Raw genomic sequence first — 23158 nt, forward strand, 5'->3', positions numbered from 1 at the left:
GGACACGTCGCGCGCCTTCAAGACCAGAGATGGACGAAAAGTGTGACCGCATGGAGGGGACCACCAGGCAAACGAAAGCAAGGGAGACCCCGAAATCGGTGGGAGGATGAAATCAAACATACAGCGGATCCAAGCTGGATGCAAACTGCAAAATCCAGAGACGATTGGTTCACCTTGGAGTAGGCGTTTACCTGCAGAGGGGTTCTTGCAGAATAACCCACGGGAAAAAGAATCAAATATAATAATATTCTAATATTCTAATAATATTTTTTGTTATCTTATAGTTTACTAACACTAAAATAGCTACACTCTTTTTTCATGATATTACTAACAAGATTACTTTTGGAAACTGTATAATTAATTAATTCTGTAAGAAATAGGCTTTTTTTTATTTATTTATTTAACACGTGTCGCGTTGGGTGTGGTTTTAATAATGTAATTCAGGCTTAACTCATTTAATCTTGCGCAAAGTAAAGAGTCGTGGCATGGACTATTTATATCCTTCTGGATCAATGAGGCCCATATAAAAAGGACAAATACTAAAATCTATTTTTTATTTAATAAGATTCCAAATTGAAAAACTAAAAAAATTAGGATTCAGGAGGATATACCCCTACCCCTAGCTTCTTTCGTGAATTCGCGATATACCCCCGACAGGTAGTAACAAAGACAAAGACGAACATATTATTTATTGCGAACATATTAAGTACATAATTACATAATATGGACATATGGACCCTGCAATGGCGCAGCAATCTTAAAATTAAGTAACAAATAAAACTAGGTATACTACAATGGTTTACATTAAATTATTTCTTATATATTAAATAAACATTCTGTCCTCAAAAAACTCCTGTATCGTGTAATAGTTATTTGTTATACAAGGGTGCAAAGTTGTATTTTACCCGCGAGTGTTTTAACATACGAGAAGTAAAATACATTTGCACCCGTGTGTAACACAAAACTTTTCCCCTCACGCGAGGAAAGTGCAACATCCACAGGCGTTAGATCATCTTCATTAACTGGAATCACTCATTTTTTACGATATTATAACAAAAAACTCTGGAAATTCTGTACGTTTACGTGAGAAGTTTTTAAGTAAAATTTTTGTTGACAATGTTGACATTTCTGACGTATGAAATGTCAATGATGCGTTTTGAAATTGCATCGACTTAACTTGTGCGTTCAGAATTATATGTATTTAACATAATACTAGTGGCTCTGTGAGCTGTAGACCTCGCGAGCATTGGATATGTGTAGGGCTGTCCTGCCGACTAACCACCAAAAGATTAGTAAGTCGATTCGTAATGTAAAGCAACCTAGAGGGCGCAGGGGATGGAATGTTTATTGTTAAAAAAGATAAGAAATTAAATTAAAATTCTTGTTTAAGACTTTGACAAGGCATTGATATTTTCAGACATTAATTGTCATGTGCTCGTGGCATCCGTAATCTCTTGTTTCAAAAAAAAATTCAGAAAGTAGGTAGCTGAGATACCTACATGATTCAAACTCCGACGGTGCAATTTTTTTTAAATAATTTTAACGTTATTTTTCAAGTTAAGCGTATGTTATTCTAATTATCAATTGAGTGTCGCGAATTCTTCTACCGATATCTACAAAAACGCTTGTATTGATAGCTTAGTGCTGTTGGCGTGCGAGTCACATTTTTGAAAATAATTGTCATAAAAAATAGCATGTGAAAAATAAAAGTTTTCATTTTCATACAAACTGTATTGGAAAAGTTTTCCTCGATTGGCTGCATCAGGGATACAGCCGCAGTGGTTGATGTGAAACATCGCGTGGAAGTATTGCGAAGACCGCATAGGGCCGCTTAGGGACCTCATAGCGTAAAGCAGGCGCCCTGTATGTAAGACCTTAATGTTGGGCTTTACCCTAACCTACAGTGAAAAGGTTGTAGGTAAGGGAAAAAGGCGCCGCAGGCGCCCTTTACGTAAGGAGCGCTTTTGAATGTCGGGCTTCGCTCGACCCTACAGTGTAAAGCCTGTGTGAAAGAGCGCGTTTCGCACGCTTTAATGTCGACCTTACAGGCGCCCCAGAAGCCATGTATAAAAAGCGCGCTTCGCGCGCTTGAATATCAGGCTTTACCCGGCCCTATATATAGGTAGTAAAGCCTGTAGGTAAGAGCGCATTTGAGCTTTTTATGCCTTAATTTTCGTACACGTTGGCCTCAAACAAACGCAGTCGTGAAATTCCTGTAAAATTGCCACATTTTACCTCTTTTCCAGCTTTTTATAATACCGCGTATTTTATTTTTATAATATTTCAAAAAGATCTATCAAATGAACTCAATTGTATAGAAATCGGTTAATGGACTGATGAGTAATTATTAAATAAACACTGCAAATAGGGGTCATTTTAGCTCCGAATGCGTCGTTTCTAGCGCAGAATCAGCGCCATATATGTCAGCAGCACATGCAGTTCCGTTCGAGTAATAGTTTCGTTGATACACTGATATCGAAATCATTCATAATAAACCGCCACCGCGCCATAACACTTTTTCGTTAGTATCGGTTTTCGACGTGCACCTTACGTTTCACGTCAAAAAAAGTTTGTCAAAAATTACCTTTTTCTCGCATCCTGTTTTTTCCAAAATCTGTAAACCCCAATCTTCATTAATTTGAAATTGAGGGAAGGTTTTCTAAGACCATTTTCGCGTAGCAGCACGGGATCTGGTAGCTGCCTTCACTAACCCAAACCAACCTGTATACCTGGCTGATTTTTGAATTTCTAAAAGTATTGAAATGCTTAGTAGTGGAGATATCTCGAAGGGAGCCACACGAAATCAAGCGCTCGAAACTCTAGAAACCGCACAAGTTTGCGTCGGACTCGCCCACCGAGGGTTCCGTACGTTTTAGTATTTGTTGTTATAGCGGCATCGGCAACAGAAATACATCATTAGTGAAAATTTCGGTTCATTAGATACAGCCCTGGTGACAGACAGACGGACAGAGGAGTCTTAGTAATAGGGTCTCGTTTTTACCCTTTGGGTACGGAACCCTAAAAATCGGCCCGTTTCGACCTGACGATGTCACCAGCTATCGAACAAGTTAGGTAATACTTAGGTCACCTGTGTTAAAGTGACATCTTTGTTAGTTATTATTAAACAACTTGTTTGACATGGATAGTGTAAAGGTCACTCACACAAACAGGCGTTGAGTAATATTTTCTCAATTTTTTATTGAATTCTTCAATAATATTATTGAATAGTTGGCTCCATAAACCCACTCAGACAAATGGATCTATACTACTTACATAAATCTCAAAGTTTATGGTGCAAGAAATCTACGTATTTTAAAAGAAAAACTGTAAATAAAACTGTATGAAATTCGGAAAAAGGAGAGAACCACTTAAAGCTAACTAAATGTATGCATCCGCCGTTCAAAACACTTTAAAATAACAAAAATAAAACATATTTTTTAGGGCGTTAAATAAAAACTTGTAAAAATGAAACAAATAAGCTTAGACCACGCTTGATCCATTAATTTCAAAATAGAAAACCAATAAAAAAAACAATACGAAATTTAACTTTAAGTGTAAAAAACAAAACACAAAAAGTTATGTAGCAGCTTACAATTACTGGGGATCGAACCAGGGACCACCCGGTGCAAACGAAAAAAGTTTGTGTTTGCAAAACACGCCATGATAGTGCTTACCTAAGCTGACGAAATTCAGCTACTCATTCTCGAGTAAAAACTAAATATCTAAATACCGCCAGAACCAGCAATACAAAATATCTGAATTTTTTGACATTTAATCTGTAAACATATCTTAAAAAGAAAATACTATTATGATATCGATACTACTATTTGTTTAGGCGCGAGCTATCACGACTCCGCCACCTTGAAAAATTTCCAAAAACCGGATCGACAAAAAAATTCTATTTAGTCACAGAATTTGGTCACAAAATTTCACGAGAATCGGTTGAGAATTGCGACCTGTAGAGGAGAACATCCGGACATACAAAAGCAAAATGCGCGAGTCAAACCGTAGACCTTCGCTACGCTTCGGTCAATAATTATTAAAAAACAAACGTTTATTATGGAATTTTAAGGTTTATGACTTAAAATCATTAAATAAAGCTAAATCTGGTGTTTTTTATTAGATTCTCAAACCATTTATTTAATGATAATTAATATCGAACGAACCATTATTATGAGCGTTTTACGTTTTTTTATCTGTCAAGCTACTTAAACACGCTCCATTCAAGGTCAAATTACTTTCCCCACTAGTGGATAAAATGCGTTTTTCCCCGCTTGTTTTAAAGGATAAAAGGGCTTTCCGAGCTAGTGAGGGGAAAAAAGATTTATCTATTAGAAATACACTGTGCTTTTTTGAAAAAAAAAATAGGTTTTCTATTTCTTTAATTGGTTGCGGTAGTTTATTGATGATTTTAATACACATCATGTGTGGTCTGGAGTGAAATATTTTAAAGCTAGAAGTAGGTAAGGAAAGGTAGATATTTTGGCGGAGATTTAATGGTTTGACATCTTCGGCGGTCTTTAGCTTGCAGAAAGAAAGAGCTGTGTAATTTGACGAAAGTGCAAACTTCAAAAATATATAAGCAGGTTAGTGTTAGTATTCTCAGGCTTTTACAATGTGGCCGACAGCTTTCTCTTTGTTTTATATTAGCTAAAATTCGGATGCACTTTTTTTGTAAAATAAATAAGGTAGTAGCATTCGTACTATTACCCCAAAGGAGTATGCCATAGCGGAGTATGGAATTTGCATAGGCGTAACAGGCGGAAGTAGAAGTTTTTAAATCTGTTGTTTTTTTTTTAATTCGAACAAGGCATATGAAAATCTGGATAGTTTATTGCTTACTTTCTGTATGTCTACAGCCTTAGAGGATATAACCAAACGGAGACGCCTTCTGTAATTTTCTGTACAAAAAAGTCTCCTTATTTTTGCGGGGGAGGGGAACGTCAAAATCGTCAAATGCATACGTAACGTAAAAATAGCCATGTCAGATATACGTCATTCCATACATTGTGTATGACCATTGGCCGACTATTTTCGACAGAGGGGAACGGGGAACGCCTGTTAATGGCTACTCCGTTTGGTTATGTCCTTTAAGCCTACAGCTTTTATACACATATAGGGCCTGTTTCTATTCGTATCTATGAACTGGCTGTTTTTTGACAGTAAATGCCAGACAAAATTATACACACATGAATTTGCGCTATACCTTATTAAAATGTCTATTTGCCTTAAAAGCTTGTAAAAGCCTAAAGAATGGGCCAGATATTGGGTTCATTTTCTAGTAGGCATCTAGGCCTTGAGCCAAACAGGCCGCCAGCGTTTGGTCCAAAGGTTGGATTCAAATACACAAGGAAGGCCCGCAAGATGGACAGAGAGGTCAAAGAGGAAGAGTTGGTGTCTGCCCGCATTCCCCCAAAGTTCCGGGACTACTGCGCGGACTACCTGCTGGACTACCAAGTGTGTCGACACATCAACTTTCCCCTAGTGTTTAAATGTCATCATGAGAGACACAATTACCTCAACTGTGAACAGCGAGATTATGTCATTAGGATGAAGGAATTTGAAAGAGAGAGAAGGTTGAGATGCAGAGAGAAAAGATTAAAAGAGAATGCAAATTAAGTACTTGTGTAATACATTAAAATTATGTTAGTACACAAATAAACTTTACTTGTACCTTTTGATTAGTTTGTTTTAATTATTGTACTTGCAAGGACAAGCCGTCAATTAATGTAATCAATTTAAATGTGATTACGTATTAAGCATTTTCCTCTTCCTCGCGTTATCCCGGCATTTTGCCACGGCTCATGGGAGCCTGGGGTTCGCTTGACAACTAACTACGGAGCGTAAACAATAGGGAATATTACGGGAAACTGCGAAGGGGGCGCCATTACCACAATCGAAATTACGTTATCTACGAGTAACATCTCTGTCACTTGCATATTCGAGCGATAAAGAGGCAGATAGCGAAATTTCGGATTCGCGTTTCCCGGTAGGTCCTCTGTAAGCAAACCGCCTTGATGCATCAATCTCACATTTTATTATCTGTGAAAACTCGTCAAATACCTGTTAAAGGTACAGTATGTATAAAATACTCTATGGATTACTAATAAAAAGGCTAGTGCTGCACTCTGGTGGCAGAACATTTTTTTTTATAAATATTATAGGACATTGATACACAGATTGACTAAGTCCCACAGTAAGCTCAAGAAGGCTTGTGTTGTGTTGCGGGTACTCAGACAACGATATATATAATATACAAATACATAAATACTGTCCGCGCGCGAATTCCGTGCACGGATGAGGAATGTAAGGAATGTTGGGCGTCATGAGTGTCATGACCGAGTGGTGTAATTTTGTCGATATTACGTTATCGATAATATGCAATTTGTAATGCCGCCGCGCGCAAGTTAAATAGGTAAGTACATAATTAAGAAAATAAGGGTTAACTACTATCCTTATTTTCATAATTATGTACCTATGTATATATCAAGATAAAGTTGAGAATTGGTACCGTAAAACTGTACAACTTTGTCCGCTTTTTGCAGTCTTTTACTTTTTTTTCAAGTTTGTTGGTCCATATTGCATTATTTATCTGTGGCAGTAACATATTGACATACTCTTCTTTGTGTGAGTGAGCAAACCATAGTCGAAATAAGTTTCTGTACTGTAGAAAATGGGTCTTAAACAGGCGGGCCAAAAAAATTAAAAAAATTCAAGATTGCCCACTTTTGCTTAGTCTCTTAACTCCACGATTATCAACTTTATGGTCATGAATCAAAGTCTATAATCCAGAATAAACATGGCATAGTTTTGTCGTATAGGTATTAAGTCACTAAGTTCAGTAATTCACCTCCAAACTTATGTGGGCAGTCATAAAAAAAATGCGATTCTTCATAAAAAATCCTAAATATGCTAGGGTTGTCAATTTTCACTTTTACCCAAATTATAAAGAAACAATCAAAAATCAACATTTTTTTTTAATGCATAGGAAGTATACAAAAATATATAAAAATTAAAAAAATATTAATTATTCAAAAGCACTGCCATTTTTACTAAGCATTAAAAGTAGGTAACTACAGATAACATAACAAGAAACTTTTTTAAACTGCAAAGGAAGTATAAAGTAATATAAATAAAGCGGTTGTTGCTTATATTTCCTCTTAAAATTAGCAAATTAACTTTAAACAACGTTGCATGGTAAATGCCTCCTCGCAAGTCAATAATAACATACCTACTAGTGACAACCCTAACGGTAAAAATGTGCTGGGCAATGTTGTGAAAAGTGATACGTAAATACGATCATGAGATTGCCCACGATCATAATTACAAATGTAATGCATATAACGTGTTAAAACTTCGTCTACATCTCTTACATTTACGGGTAAAACTACATCCCTGTAGGATTCTCCTGGACCGATATCCCACCTAAATTTTTTTAACTTTTTTTGCCCGCCAAAAAACACGTCCTCACTTGAAGCCGGCTCACGCGTGACTGAAGTTAGGCACACGTCAACTAATAGGCCAGTGTTGCCAGCAACATATTGAATGGGAGGTGTATCTGTTACTAGTTTTATGATATTTCGCTTCTACTGAAATGTGATGCGGTGGGCAAAGCTATGTTGAAAAGGCAAAGTTGTAACTTTCTACGGTATACTAGTAAGTAGTTCGCCCCGAACTGAGAACTCGCAGTTCACATCATGTCAATGAATCTACTCCATAGAGTTTTTGTCGAACTGCGAGCTCTCAGTTCGGGGCGAACTACTAGTATACAATTTCTCAATGACATCTATTTAACTTTCGACGCAATTGAATAAAAAAAATGGGGAAATTCAAGATGTTAAGCGGCCTTTAAGATGATCAGTTATCAATCTTGGTCATGATCAATCAATTCAAATAATGATAGAAGAGCTAACTGCAAAATTTCGTACCGACTTGATACCACAATGAAATGCACAATGGTTTCCCATAAAAGTGATACTAAGTCCGAATTTGATAGTCTGTCAAGGCGGATCTTGCCAAAAGTACAAAAAAGAAATCCACTTCCGGTGCAAAAAGGGGGGGTTATTTTACCCATCTCATACTGAAATTATAGTTATGGCAGCAGTTAGAAATTTACTGGTAGATACATAAAAGCGAAATCTGTCAGTATTTTTTTGCCGGAAGTACTTGCAGACGCTCTCAAAGGAGACTAAATATACCCATCTGATACCAGCATGTGCTCAATTACAATGAGTCCTTCACTTGTTCGAAATTTGTCTCATAAATTAAGCAGTTCTTAGTTGTTCCCATTCAGTGTATAATAGATCGGCGATTATTAATATTGTGCCACTTCCCGAGTGAGACGCTTGCGCGCGGCCCGAGTCTCAAGCACGCATTCATGTGTATACATGTAAATTATAGATTATACAAATAGTTAACTTTTCTCCGATATGGGAAATAAAAAAGATAAAAAGTAAGTAACAATAATTAGCCACGCGATTTTCATTACATGTTGTTTTCATTTCCTTATTTTTATTAATGTTTATCTGTTTGTCTAAGCTCACTGTTCATCATTTTGTTACATGTAGGTTATAACATAATAATTTAGGTATTATTATGATATTAGTTACAAGGTGAATTTATATCCAGTGTCCAAGTTACTTTTATCCATACCTACTAAGTAAATCAGTTTCTTTTTTCGAACTGTCAAAACGATCAGTCACTATGGAATTAAACACAAACAAACACTATGGAGTGTAAATTTCATTCGATAGCGGAACGAGCGTTCGCGTTTGCGTTACCTATGTCTATTTTTGTATGGGATTTTGAACAGCGCGCCAAGCGGGATGTTTTGGAAACTCAAAATCCCATACAAAATGAGCCAGACATAGAGATTTTTCTAGCACGAACGTCACTTTTTTAGTGCTTGACAAAATAAAAACATCGACAATCAATTTATCGATAATAATCGATAAATACCCCTTCAACGTTAATCATTTTCCATATTTTTGCCATGCATTCATTACGTCAGTGGAATTTGAAGAAATCTTTTATTCAATTTCTGAGGATTTTTTCAAAAAGGCAAAGAAATTTTACACCGGAAAATATGGAAAAAATTGCAGTTTCTGCTGGCTTCAATGGCTGCTACAAGCTTTCATCGTTGACTGTACTTTTCTTTCAACGGATAACTAATACTCATCAAGACAATTCTAACAAACCCAAACACAACTAGGTTACGTTGTTTTATCACAGAGTTTCTATGGCCACCTCCTGTGTCCATAATCAGATCAGCTCTATAGTACCATAATATGTCATTGTCACCCAACTTACATACGTATGTGAAGTTTTAGATCTATCAAATAATGGGAAGTGGGTCTAATTCTAGAGTAATGTATAAAATAGATGCAGAGATTTGATGTGTATAGATTAGTTTTATATATATATAATAGTATAATATAATTATATACCTAATAGTATTAAGCAAACGCGGATCGGACCGCGCGAACTCGCCAACTATTACATAAACCAAAGAGGTTTACAATAGTGGCATGCTGGCAAAAGTTGTATGAATATTTAGTGAATAAATGAAAATGAAAAGTGAAAATTAAGCTTGCAAGATTAGACCCAAACATACACGCATTGCAAGTTACTTAAGGTGCAGTAGATTCAGAAAACGGAGTTTTAAAACGTCGTTGCGCTTTTTTTGTTCACAATCCGGCCATAAATTTAATGGTACTTTGAGAAGCATGGAAGAACCCCTATGTGACGATTTTATTGGCGATTGCGATTTGAAAAACAATCTTGGTGTATGTGTGTCATGGAGTTTTTTTTAAAAGTAAGTATAAAGTATGTGGGTAAAGTATTAATAAACTAACAGTGCCGTTTTTCTTGTTAATTTATTTCCAAACAGTTTACATTTGTTTACACAAAGAGACATTAGCGTTTCATGGCATTTTTTTAGGGTTCCGTACCAAAGGGTAAAAACAGGGCCCTATTACTAAGACTTCTCTGTCCGTCTGTCTGTCCGTCTGTCTGTCAGCAGGCTGTATCTCATGAACCGTGATAGCTAGACAGTTGAAATTTTCACAGATGATGTATTTCTGTTGCCGCTATAACAACACATACTAAAAAGTACGAAACCCTCGGTGGGCGAGTCCGACTCGCACTTGGCCGGGTTTTTTATATTATTTTTATTTATTTATCACAAAAAACTTCCGCTTAGGTTTATTCCGCCAGCAAACTCAGGACAGTTTGCTGGCGGAATGGAGGATAAAGCGCTAGATCTTGGCCAGGCCCCGTTATTCATGACATAAAGTCAGCTGAATCTTTGAAATACCTGTATGAGCTAGAATAACTAAACGAATATTTCCTTTGTTGGCATTGGCTTACACACATTACAATTTACACACTGGATACAATTTCACCCTTTGCTCAGCTTGTGTTTTAGTATAAGTATATGGCTTTTGCGACATTGGTACGTTTCCGAGTATACATACATATATACATACATACATAGTATTATATTATGTTGATTTGAACCCAACTTAATCGACGGTGAACAATTACAATGTTCAACTTTTGCAGTAAGTACAATCGAGGACATTCGCAGTGAACCACCTCAAGGGCAAAAATCGTTTAAACGACTTGCAGGCGGTCAGACGATAACATAAAAGTGATGAGTTGATGACCAACAGCATGGCATTTTAGACAAAAGGTGTGCCTGGCGTTCGTTGGCTCGTTGGGTGGACGATATTCGGAAGACTGCGGGTCACTTTTGGATGAGATTGGCTCAGGACCGGGATAAGTGGCGTTGAGTGGCGTACTCGAAGAGAGGCCTATGCTCAGCAGTGGGCGATAAAAGGCTGATATGATGATGATGATGGCATTTAAAAATTGGGTTATGAAAAATAAATGGTTAGCTCAGGTAAAGTTTTATTGCCGTTCATTGTCATTGTGACGGCCGGCATTTGCAAACTAAGACACAGACTCCAAAATGCATCCTAATTGGTTATCTTCATGGGGAGGCGAAGCTTAGCCTAACTAAACAACAACTAATAAACTGTCTGTTTGTCTCATTACCTGCTTTTACCCTTTTCAATATTAAGTTAAAGAATCCTAAATGCATCGTAATTGGTTATCTCTATGGGAGGCGGAGTTTAGCTCGCTTGTAACGATCGAGGAAAAAAAATTCTGAACTGGTTCACCGCGAATGTCCCCGATTAAGATAAAGAATCCTAAATACATCGTAATTGGTTATCTCTATGGGAGGCGGAGTTTAGCTCGCTCGCAAGGATCGAGGTAAAACAATTCTGAACGTATTCACCGCGAATGTCCCCGACAGTACGTACCTAAATATTTTTTTCTTTTTCAGAGTAAGAGAAAAAGAGCCTCCTAAAGTTTCGTACCTTCAAATAGTAAGTAGTAATAATTTTTGTTTACTGATCCCTTGGTTTAAAAGCACTATCTACCATCCAAAAAATACGAAGCAGCATCGTACACGGTGGGCCCGAATAGCTTATTGGAGTAAAATAGAAGGATAAAAACATTACTTTATTTTTAAGTTCATATTATAAACCACTCAACTTGCATACTTAAATACAAATATATATAAAAGAATGTTTGCTGGTAGTATCGTTATGCGACATGGACAGAGCGAGCGGCGACAATATTGGGAGTGCTGCTGGGGTTGCTGAGCGGAGGCGGCGTGTGCTTCATCCTGGTGCAGATCGGGGAGCTCAGCACGGCCTTCATTGAGCGCACTAGCTACCAGGATCAGTACACCACCTACATGCCGCTCATGATCGCCTTCGGAGGAGGCCTGAGATTGTAAGGCTTTTTGCACTTTTTATACTGTTTACAAATCATACCGTTGACAAACAAGTGTACTATCCGCCTGAAGGGGCGATCAACACCATTTTACATAGTTTTAATATGACGGTTTTCGCAGATAGTGCTGATGTGAGCAAACTTGGGTGCGTAGCCAACATGCCAATCGTTTACGCACCGTAGCGAACGAAACGCAACTGTCGCACTAATATGGAAGAGTGACAAAGAGACACAAAGCGTTTTGTTATCGTAGCGCAAGCGATTGTCACATTAACTAGGCAGCCATGAAGCAGCCTGTAGTCGGCAGTAATAGATGTGTATTCGCTCGTTAGGCTCAATAATTATGTGTAAAAGTTAGACTTCAATATGTAACGTCACAGTTTAGTCAGTAATTTAGTTCTTGCACTACTATCTCGTTTGGCAGCAAATAATGATTTTGCTGGGTTTTCTAGAATGTAACCTTCTCCAGAATGTAACAAACACTTTTCTGAAAACCGCATCAAAATCGGTTCAGCCAAACGCGAGATAATCGCGGACACACATACATACATACAAACATACGGGTCAAAAATGAGAACCTCCTTTTTTTGAAGCCGCGTAACTAACTAAACTATAACTTGCTAAATAATAGGTAAAGGATTTCTTTCGATCTTAGTCGGTGCCAAGAATCCACCACCACCATTGCTATTTCTATCGAGAAAGTCACCTATTTATCGTATTTAGGTACATCAATATTTTTTTGTGTATTGTCAGGAAAAATGGATCTCCCGAACAGCATATGGACGCCCTAATTGACGATGCAAAGGCGATGGCCATAGGCACGTTTGTCTGCGTGATAGTATCGCTAATGCTTGTCATCTCTTCGGTAGCGCTCATCAACTGGAGTGCTCTAAGACAGGTACTAATATATGGCACCAACTTAAAAATATACACGGTGTTTCCTGTAACAGGAGCAATAAATAAAACTGGAGGCTGTACGCCTCAAACCGACCAACATTTGTTCAGCAGCTTTTTAAATTTTTGAAATTTTTAGATTATACCTTTTTCATATTAATTAAATATTATTTTCAATGTACACTGCCATCTGTGTGTTTGACGTTGCTTGTCACCCTTTAAACATGACAAATTTTGCAATACATTGCGTCTTAGAATAAACTTTAAAATGTAATGAAAATCAAAACACGTTATTTTTAAAAGTTGATGAACAAATGTTGGTCAGTTTGAGGAGTACAGCCTACAGCTTAATTTATTGCTCCTGTTACATGAAACACCCGGTATATTAGCAACTTTAGAACACGTACTGTGTACACGTACACTATTATAAACTATTTTACATCTCAGGTAACTAAAATGTAATACAAAACTAGATAGACCGAGCAATCAAACTGTCATTTTAGTATCTGGATATTTGGAATATAAAATCTGAGTTTGGCAAATAATAAATAGCTCAAGCAAATGAGAAACAATTTACTAAAATGTTGAAAGACTTTCTAATAAATAAATGCTACTACGACTTAAAGGACTTTTTTACTTATTTATTTAATCTTTATTGCACATAAGAAAAACCTTACAGTACAAAAGGCGGGCTAAAGGACTTTTTTAATGATAATGTTACAGACACCTTCTAAGAAATTTATTTATTACATACTTACCTAAATTACTATGACATACATACTTACCTAAATTTATAACAAAAAATAATTTTAAAATATGAATATCGCACAATAATTTATTTATTATAATACATTTATTAATGATCATATGTGTAATTAGAAGAATTGTTGTATGACCTGATATATTTTTTGGATAAATTAATAATTTGCTACATACAATACAATAAATATAATAATAATATATTATGAGTAAGCTATTGATATGCTGTGCCCTTACAGGGTCCATGTGAGACATTGTATATTATAATTTACATCTATACTGTACCATGGTTGCAATAAAGAATTATGAATGAATTACTTAGGTATACTAATCGTGTAAAAAGCTTTTTCATAACTTTTCTTACCCTAGAATCTTAACTACTGAAGTATAGGTATGTACCTATAATAAAAATTTCTATTATAAGTAATATCTAGGTGGCATGTACTATGTGCCACATAAATATGTTGCTTAATATATTAAGATTGAAATTGTTTCTGTTCTTAACTCGGACCCAATGAAACGACAAGTGTTAAGTGTTTAGTGCATATAGTATACCAACAGTTGTATCTCTAATTTATTGAAACGCTTACACAGCAATTGATTTAATTGATGGCCTTGCTTTGGTTTGTCATGTCTTTGTCTATCTACGAGTTTCGTTGAAACAGAAACAAAATGATTAGTTGATATCTACAATAAAATATCGTAACAAAGATCGTCTGCAGCAGGCAGGTGATTCGTTGTATGGCTATGGAAAGGTATTTTTCATATCTCATGCTCTGAAAGTGGGTCGTTGTTGTTCTAAAAAGTGCGCAGAAAGTGATACGTTTCTGCTCTAGTGCAGAAAAGTAGTGTGTTCCAATTAGTCCTCGCCTCATAAGCATTATGCGGGAAATCATTCTAATTAATATCAATACTTACCCCGCCACTGACAAAGGGAAATAATTTTATTTTTACTAGTTCATGGAATTTATTTTATGAGTTATAAAATAAGTATATGTTGTAAATTCATTACTTTTATTTTAGCTGAAGTATTCACTAGGCTCTATGAGGTGGTGACAAGTGGAATGCACCTACAAACCTTTTTTACTTAAAGCTCTGCATGTGAGCCAAGGCAGAAACGCATACAGCCACACTTAAACTAATACAACCAAATAATAAATACAAATAATATGAAAATATTCAAATTACAATAGTAATTATAATTATTGTAATATAGTTTTTCACAAAAAACAAGCGTTTAATATTAAATGGCCGTATCAGACTACCGCACCGCACCAAGGTCACGGTGCGCCGTACCCATAAATGAGAGCGAGAAAGAGATATCTCTTTCTCGTTCGAAGGCGACGTTTTTAGAAGAAGAAGAAATATACTATTTAAGACACCGATTAATTCACCGCAAACGCGCGTAAAAAATGATTACTTGCATTATGGTGCTTGAAAAAAGTTACGCAACGCCTAAAAAAGTAAAAGAGCGGGGAAGCAAAACTAGTGCGAACTTTTGTATTGTAAGGCGAATGTAAGTAAAATTATTTTTCGCGATTAAAATGAGTTCATCCAGTGATTCTGAAACCGACTTAACGCCTGATTTAATCAGAACAGAAGCCCAATCTATCGTGGAAGGCCTTTTACCGCAAATTTCAAAAGAAAGATATATGAAATCATATACCGATTTTATAAAATGGCGGTCCGAAAAGAGAGTAAAATCATTCTCGGAAAGTGTGATGCTAACTTATTTCAGTGATTTATCGAAGAAATTAAAACCATCAACGCTGTGGAGTATATATTCGATGCTTAAAGCCACTTTAAGCACCAAACATGATGTGAATTTAAAGAACTACAGTAAGCTGACATCTTTTCTAAAAAGGCAGTCGGATGGCTTTAAAAGCAAAAAGTCCAAGATTTTTACTGCAAATGAGATAGAAACCTTCTTAAATGAAGCCCCTGATGATGTTTATTTGGCAACTAAGGTAATAAAAAAATCATATTTTTAGTGTGAATGTAATTAAATTTCTATAGAAATGGTAAAAAAATAGCTTTTGCCAAATACCTACGTAATTTACAAATACCTAAGTATCTCTAATTATAATTGTTTTGTTTTCAGGTGGCGCTAATTTTGGGTATATGCGGTGCTTGCAGAGGCATTGAACTTACAAACATAACAGTAGACAACGTAGAAAAGCACGGTGAATTATTATTGGTAAAGCTTCTCAATACAAAAACAAAAATCGACCGAATATTCGTTGTGAGGGAAGAATTCGTTCGAATTGTGTTAAAATATCAAGCGCTTCGCCCCGTTAATTTACAAACAAATCGTTTTTTTATTAACTACCAGAGAGGAAGATGTCTAAGACAAAATATTGGGAGAAACAAAATCTCAAATATGCCCAGAAAAATTGCAGAATTTTTGAAACTGCCAAACCCTGATCTATATTCAGGACACTGTTTTCGCAGAACATCTGCAACTCTATTAGCCGATTCTGGGGCCGACTTGACAATGGTGAAAAGGCACGGCGGATGGAAGTCGAGCACAGTGGCAGAAGGGTATATAGAGGACTCAGTGCAAAATAAGTCCAAAATATCTAATAAAATTACAAATACCATAAACATACGTAGCGCTTCGCCACGTCCAGGTACATCCAAAGACTATGCTGAGTTCCAAAAGTTACGTACCAAAGAAGTATTTATACCAGTAAAGGTGAATCAACCAGCGTCAAATGCAACGATACCTTATCAAATATTTACTGATGCACCTCAAAACACCACTCAAGTCTCGCAAACTGTACCTGTTGTAGTGCAGAATAAGGAAAAAATATCTTCTAATAAAATAAACCTACATTGCACTACGCCGCGTCCAGGCAGTTCAAAAGACTTTAATAAACACGAATATATAAGTACAGAAGAGGTCTTGGACCCAGTAAAAGACAATCTACGAGCGTCACTGACCAACATAAGAATGCCTTCTCCGACGTTTACTGATATACCTCAAAACGAAAGTCAAATCTCACAAACTATATCTAATGTGAATATTCCAGGCAAAAATGTTACATTTAAATTTGCAAATTGCTCTAATTTTTCCATTAATTTCAAATAATTGTATACATTGAATAAACATATTATAAAATTTTCGGTCTGTGTTTTTTTTAGGGTTCCATAACCCAAAGGGTAAAAACGGGACCCTCTGTCCGTCTGTCCGTCTGTCTGTCTGTCACCAGGCTGTATCTCATGAACCGTGATAGCTAGACAGTTGAAATTTTCACAGATGATGTATTTCTGTTGCCGCTATAACAACAAATACTAAAAAGTACGGAACCCTCGGTGCGCGAGTCCGACTCGCACTTGGCCGGTTTTTTTACTTTCCTCGTATTCGATATGAAAAGTAGAGTGTTTAACTCGGGTGAAAGTCACCCATTTCTGACTCGAACCAAAATATCTCGTCAGAAATGGGTGACTTTCAGCACTTGGTTAACAATCTACTATTACACATTCGGTATTAACTGTACAAAGCATTAAAGTTTACGACGACTTCTGAGACGTCTGCCTAATGCATTTTTATGCACTTTCAGATCACAAGAATTCGGAAGCTTTTCTTAGAGGCTGTTCTAAGACAGGATATGACATGGTTCGACACTGATACGGAGTTCAACTTGGCTACCAAAATGTCAGAGTAAGTAAGTTGAATACTTAAAAAGCAACATTACCTAACAGCCCGAGAGTAAATAAATAAATATTACGAGGGACAACTTTGTACAAATCTAGTTCTAAACGAAGTAAGCAATCATTTAGTGAATTTCGGTTCTGTAGCTCAAAAAAACATCAGCTTTGTCTAGCTGATATAGGGACCTCAGCAGCTTTCCTAGGTTGTATCGATTCAAACCTTGATTGTTTTGCTAATGATAGTGCAAGAATATGGTACCTACTTTAACCCGTTGAAGCTGATTTTTTTATAAGTAGGTATTATAAATTCAGTTGTGCTAATATTTTTTCAGGAACATGATGAAATTAAAAGATGGAATGGGAGAAAAAGTGGCAGTTGTTTCTAATCTCATCGGGACGGCTATTATTTGTATCTGCCAAGCGTTCCCACTTGGTTGGGAATTAACGCTCGCCTGTCTCTCAGTAGTACCTTTTTCTATCGCAGCGTCCGTCATTTTATCTAACGTAAGTACTTACAGCACTTTACTAAGTATTATACATAAACGTGCGTTACATTAATAACTTAATTATAATGTTATACTTATACCTATTGCATTTAGTTCATTATATACATATACATAGACTATCTGGTCGGTCTGAAGATCACTCCAGTCGGGTAGAAATTAAAGTGTAAACAAGGAAGGAGTGATATTAGTTTTTTTTTTGCAGTACCAAATAAAGTCTTCAGTCCGTGAAATGAATTCCTATAGCCAGGCTGGAAAGCAAGCTGAAGAAGTATTGAAATCTGTGAGAACCATTGTTGCTTTCGGTGGTGAAAATAGGGAAGTCGACAGGTAGGTTTCTGAAACTAAGTAAGTGATCAATCTGGGCCGCCAAGAAGAAGCATTGATAGTACAAAATTATATTTTGAGTTCTTTATTAGTAGTAGAATCATTTTATATGCCGTCTCGATACGGTCATAGCGGAAAGGAGGCGCCGCACCGGTTGGAAACTCATCTGGATCAGATAGTTTCATGATTAATTATATGTTTTATACATATACCTAGGTAGGGTAAAGGCACCAGTGCTCAGCCATGCACCAGTGGTCAACCTTTCTTGCTTATTTTTGGCTGTAAATTATCAAACCTTTTCTACTTTTCATGTCATTAGTAGATGATATTATAGATTGATAAACTATTAATTGAAAACAAGTTTAATTTAAAAAAAAATATGTCTAGCATGAACCACAACACTACTTCAAAGAAGTGCTGTCTTCTGACATAAAAGGATCATGTGATATGCGCCATGTTTTTTGGAATGTCACATGGTATTTTGATAAGTCGTTAACAGCCGAATTATTATATCTTATTAAAATAATGTGGACTGTATCACATGATTAATACTTGTTCTATCAGAAAAAAGTAAAAAAATAATATAAATCCATATAAAAGTAACATTTTTAAGGCGGCTGACTATTGGGAACTACTTTTTTGTACGAAATCCAATAGTCAGCCTCCCTTGGCTGACTACTGGGTTTATGGCAGTAATTTTGAAAAGGTCGTAAACCCAGAAGTCAGCCGGGGGAGGCTGACCATAGGAATCAGAACTTTTTATTTATTTTCTAAGTCGTTAAGCGAAGCACCTTTAAATATTTACATTATTATGACTTTATTTGACTGAAATAAGTAACAACCCAGCAGTCAGCATGTGGCTGACCAGTAGACATTGACATCGCGGTACTCAGAACCTGGCTGGGCACTGGGTACTTAAAGTTTGTCTATTGGTACACAAGAGGCTGATTACTGGCAAAAACGCACTTTTATTATATTTAATGAAATATTTCCAAAAGCAACGTTTAAAAACGTTTTATTCCTTACAAAACTTAAACTATATGAAATTCTTGAAAAGTAAAAACTTTAATAATTCTTATAGATCAATAAGTAAGCAAATCAAACGATCTTGAACATAGAAATTTCGTAAAAAGGCTGACTACTGGTGCCTTTACCCTACATAGTTAAGTATATAATTGGTACCGGCTGCACTTTTATTCGATTGAAACTCCCAGGTACAGGAAGCTGCTGGAACCGGCGGAGCGGTACGGTCGCAAGCGCGGGCTATACACGGGACTGGGCACCGGCTTCAACTGGGTGCTCACGTACACGCTCAACGCCATCGGCCTCTCCTACGGCACTCGCTTGGTGCTCCAAGACCTCCTCATTGCTGACCCTGATAAAAGGCGATACGCAGTCGGAGAAATTTTCAGTGTAAGCAGAAAGTCAGGCTAAATAAAAGAAATATACATATGTAGGCGGGGCCTTAGTAGGAGTTCAGAGGAGAACTCATTTACTTACACATAATAGCTGTAACAGACTACCGCACCGCACCGCCACCTCGGTGCGGTGCGGCGCACGTATCACAGTGTGTATAAGGTGACCGCCGCCGCCGTACTTGCGTTAAGGACGCAGCTATAAGTCAGAGCGAGAAAGAGATATTTTTGTTACGGCTTTTACAATAAAAATATAGGCCCTACCACTTCCACTTTTTAACACAAAAGCTTAACAAATACTTTAAATGAAAACTATAGCGAACATGATCGGTGTAGTCGTTTTTGAGTTACCTATTGCAAAAAGTCTTCACTGGACGACTGGTCTGGCCTAGTGTGACCCTGCCTGTGAAGCCGATGGTCCTGGGTTCGAATCCCGGTAAGGGCATTTATTTGTGTGTTGAGCACAGATATTTGTTCCTGAGTCTTGGGTGTTTTCTATGTATTTATGTATTTGTATATTATATAGTATATCGCGCGTAATCTGAGTACCCGCAACACAAGCCTTCTTGAGCTTACCGTGGGACTTAGTCAATCTGTGTAAGAATGTCCTATAATATTTATTTATGTATTTATTTATTCACTTCTTAGTAAATAGACCTCAGATCATAAAATTCCTATATCTATGATAGACCTCAAGACGTATAAAGCGCTGCTAAGGTACTCCCTTATGCATGTAATGTACATTGTACAATTTGTACATGATACTTACTAATAGCCCCCGTTTAGCCTATTGTGACATAATGGTAACTACGGAACCCTACACTGAGCATGGCCCGACATGCTCTTGGCCGATTATTATTCTTAACGTTGTAAAAGTTGAAACGGGTAAGATATTCAGGACTTAACAAAATTAATTTTAAAAAGTCCTAAAGAAAATTATTCGGGGGCACTTTTTTTTCGTCAGAAAAGATAGTTAATACTCTGACATTTAAATTTGGCAAACGAGGCACCAAACACCCTGTTTTCACGTTGTGCTTTTCACGCAGTTTTGCGCAGTGTATAATTACTAACACCAAGTATCCTTGCTATATTATTAATATACGTCTGTTTTCTTCAGATCCTCTTCAGTATATACATGGCCACGCAGTCTATAACCTTCTGTGTGCCTCATGGAGAGTCATTCTCGGCAGCGAGAGCCGCAGCTGCCAGCGTGTTCGAACTGATAGAAAGAAAACCGAAAATTAATAGCATGACCAAAGAAGGCGCTCAACCAAGAAGAGTGATTGGTGACATATCTTTTGAAGACGTTTGTTTTAACTACCCCTCGCGTCCCGACGTTGCGGTACGTACAATTACATACCTGCCATGTAGGTAGATACTTCTTCTTCTTCTTCTTTTAAAATTATGGCTTCAGCCCAGGGGGACTATTTCGCCAGTATCAAGGTATTAAGAGGTTTAAAAACGACAAAAATTGTACGGTTGTACAAGACAGTGTACGGTGATTTGTTAGCTCTTGTAAATCGATAGCTAGACTTTACAAGAAGCACGTGGACTACCGGCCGTTGACTCCAAGATGGTGGTTAAACGCGCTTCAAAATTAATTCTCCATTTACTGCACACTACCACATTAGTTTACTGTATAATAAGCTATCAATATTACACTTTAAACAATATTAATGAGCAAAAAACAAAGTAATTAATCACGATGCTAACTAACAAGATGGCGCTCGAACCGGAAGTCCTCAGGTAGATACTTAAAATCCTACAAGATAATAGGTACCTGTCATTGTAAAAAGTGACATTTCTTCAACCAAAAAACGTCACTTTTGACACTGACAGGTCGGTATCGTACCGTTGTGACTTCTTATAAGCATTCTTCTGTTCGAATCGGGCCGTATAATTACTAATTAAGTATGTGATAATCAGGTGATAATATGGAAAACTCTACCTATACCTATTACAAATATAGATAATACGGAAAACTACCTATACTTATTTCAAAGTATACCTAAGTTGTCATTGTCACAAACACAGCTAATTTTATTTTAACAAAATTAGTGTTAATATTGTCTTCGGTTACCGCGATAGTTACTCATGAAATAAAACTATGAAAACGGATTATATCGCGTATATTGAATTTGCGTGACACCCGTTGACCACGAACGCTGTAAAGAGTTCGAAACGTCGGGATGTATTATAAATTCAATATACGCGATATAATCCGTTTTCATAGTTTTATTTCAAAATTAGTGTTTACAAAAAGACGTAGGTTGTACCTTGTACGTTCGCATTACAGACTTTGGTTTTGTGTGATAAATTCGTTTACAATGATAACTTTTGAGCAGGTTTTGAAAGACTTTTGTCTACACATCAAACGAGGAGAGTGCGTGGCACTTGTCGGGTCCTCCGGATGTGGCAAGTCCACTATACTGCAGCTACTGCAGAGGCTTTACGACGTGCACGCCGGCTCGGTCAAGCTGGATGGCAGAGATGTCAGAACACTGAACTTAGGCTGGCTTCGGTCTTGTTTAGGTACTTACCCCCCACCCCACCCCTCCATAAAATACATAATCGCTATTTGTTTGCCCCTATACGATTTGAGGAGTTCCCTCAATACCTCATGGATCCTATCATCAGAACTGGCTTTTAACAAAAATGTGACCAATCGGGTACTATTATTATACATGTAAATAATTATAAAATTCAAAATCTATTCAGAATTGACAGTTCTGAGGTAGGTAACAAACATACGAAAAAAACGGTACAATAGTGTATTTGACTACTAGTCAAATCAGTTTCTTTTTTCAAACTGTCAAAACGATTTTGCTACTATGGAATTTATATAAAACACTAGCATGTGACGTCACAATCAAATTACCTACTCTTTATAGTTTTATACGGGTTTTAAAATAGAAATTGTGTCTAATAATAACGTTTCTATATTAATCTTCTGGTGCTTTATTTCATGCATGGTGTAAAATAATCTATTTTAAATACAGTCAAATACCCTATTGATAACCTCTTCCTTTTAAGAAGTCGGTTATAAAAGGTTCTCATTTCATATTTTGCGGGAGATTGATCTTTCGCGCTTACATTTTTCATGTTTGCCGCATTATACGTGGTCTGTGGCCGTATTTTTCTACTGACAAAGCTGGCTAGCCTGATTATATACGATAAGCCCAGATATAATTTAGTAGAGGTACAGTCGCCATCAGATATATCGGAGCGGCCAAGGTGCCCAAAAATATCTGAACACGCACTCTAACGCCTTGACAATAGAGCCGTGTTCAGATATTTGTGAGCGCCTTGGCCGCTCCGATATACCTGATGGCGACTGTACCGACTTAAGTTTGTTAATAAATTCTACACAAACTTACACACACAAAGAATCCGAAACATGTCGCCAAAAGCGACTAAAAATAATAGTGAGTGAAACCGTACTGATCTAAATATTTTGAAACTTGAATTTGCCTAACAGCTGGTACTAACAATCACTTTGCAGGTGTCGTAGGTCAAGAACCTGTGTTATTCCGCGGAACCATACACGATAACATAGCCATCGGCTACCCAGAAGCTACGAGGGAGGAAGTTATTAAAGCTGCTACAATGGCATATGCACACGACTTTATCGTTAACCTGCACGAGGTCAGTCTGTTACTTATCAAATAGTAGATTGTTAACCAAGGGATGAAAGGCACCCATCTCTGCCGAGGTATTTATACTCACTGCGTTCTAGCGCCAATAGTCCGAGGCTGAAATGATGCCTTTAACCCGAGTTAAACACTCTACTTTTCATTTCGA

The 23158-nt window shown here is 36.9% G+C and overlaps 1 protein-coding gene across 2 annotated transcripts in view; it reads left to right on the forward strand.

Moving 5' to 3' along the window:
- The first annotated feature begins 8340 nt into the window (after positions 1–8340).
- The window catches only part of LOC134754165 (multidrug resistance protein homolog 49-like), a 29628-nt gene continuing 14810 nt past the window's right edge, over positions 8341–23158 (forward strand). The window contains exons 1-11 of one of the 2 annotated variants that reach the window (XM_063690287.1): positions 8341–8452; positions 11351–11393; positions 11609–11805; positions 12559–12703; positions 17022–17122; positions 17445–17616; positions 17821–17945; positions 19157–19355; positions 20475–20699; positions 21703–21889; positions 22860–23002. In XM_063690287.1, the coding sequence (XP_063546357.1) occupies positions 8430–8452; positions 11351–11393; positions 11609–11805; positions 12559–12703; positions 17022–17122; positions 17445–17616; positions 17821–17945; positions 19157–19355; positions 20475–20699; positions 21703–21889; positions 22860–23002 (1560 nt within the window). In that variant the 5' untranslated portion in view covers positions 8341–8429. Of the gene's footprint in view, positions 8453–11350; positions 11394–11608; positions 11806–12558; positions 12704–17021; positions 17127–17444; positions 17617–17820; positions 17946–19156; positions 19356–20474; positions 20700–21702; positions 21890–22859; positions 23003–23158 lie in introns of those variants that run through there. The other variant, XM_063690288.1, reaches the window with a different exon arrangement.

This window comes from Cydia strobilella, chromosome Z (genome assembly GCF_947568885.1).
Source record: "Cydia strobilella chromosome Z, ilCydStro3.1, whole genome shotgun sequence".
Taxonomy (NCBI): Eukaryota; Metazoa; Arthropoda; class Insecta; order Lepidoptera; family Tortricidae; genus Cydia; species Cydia strobilella.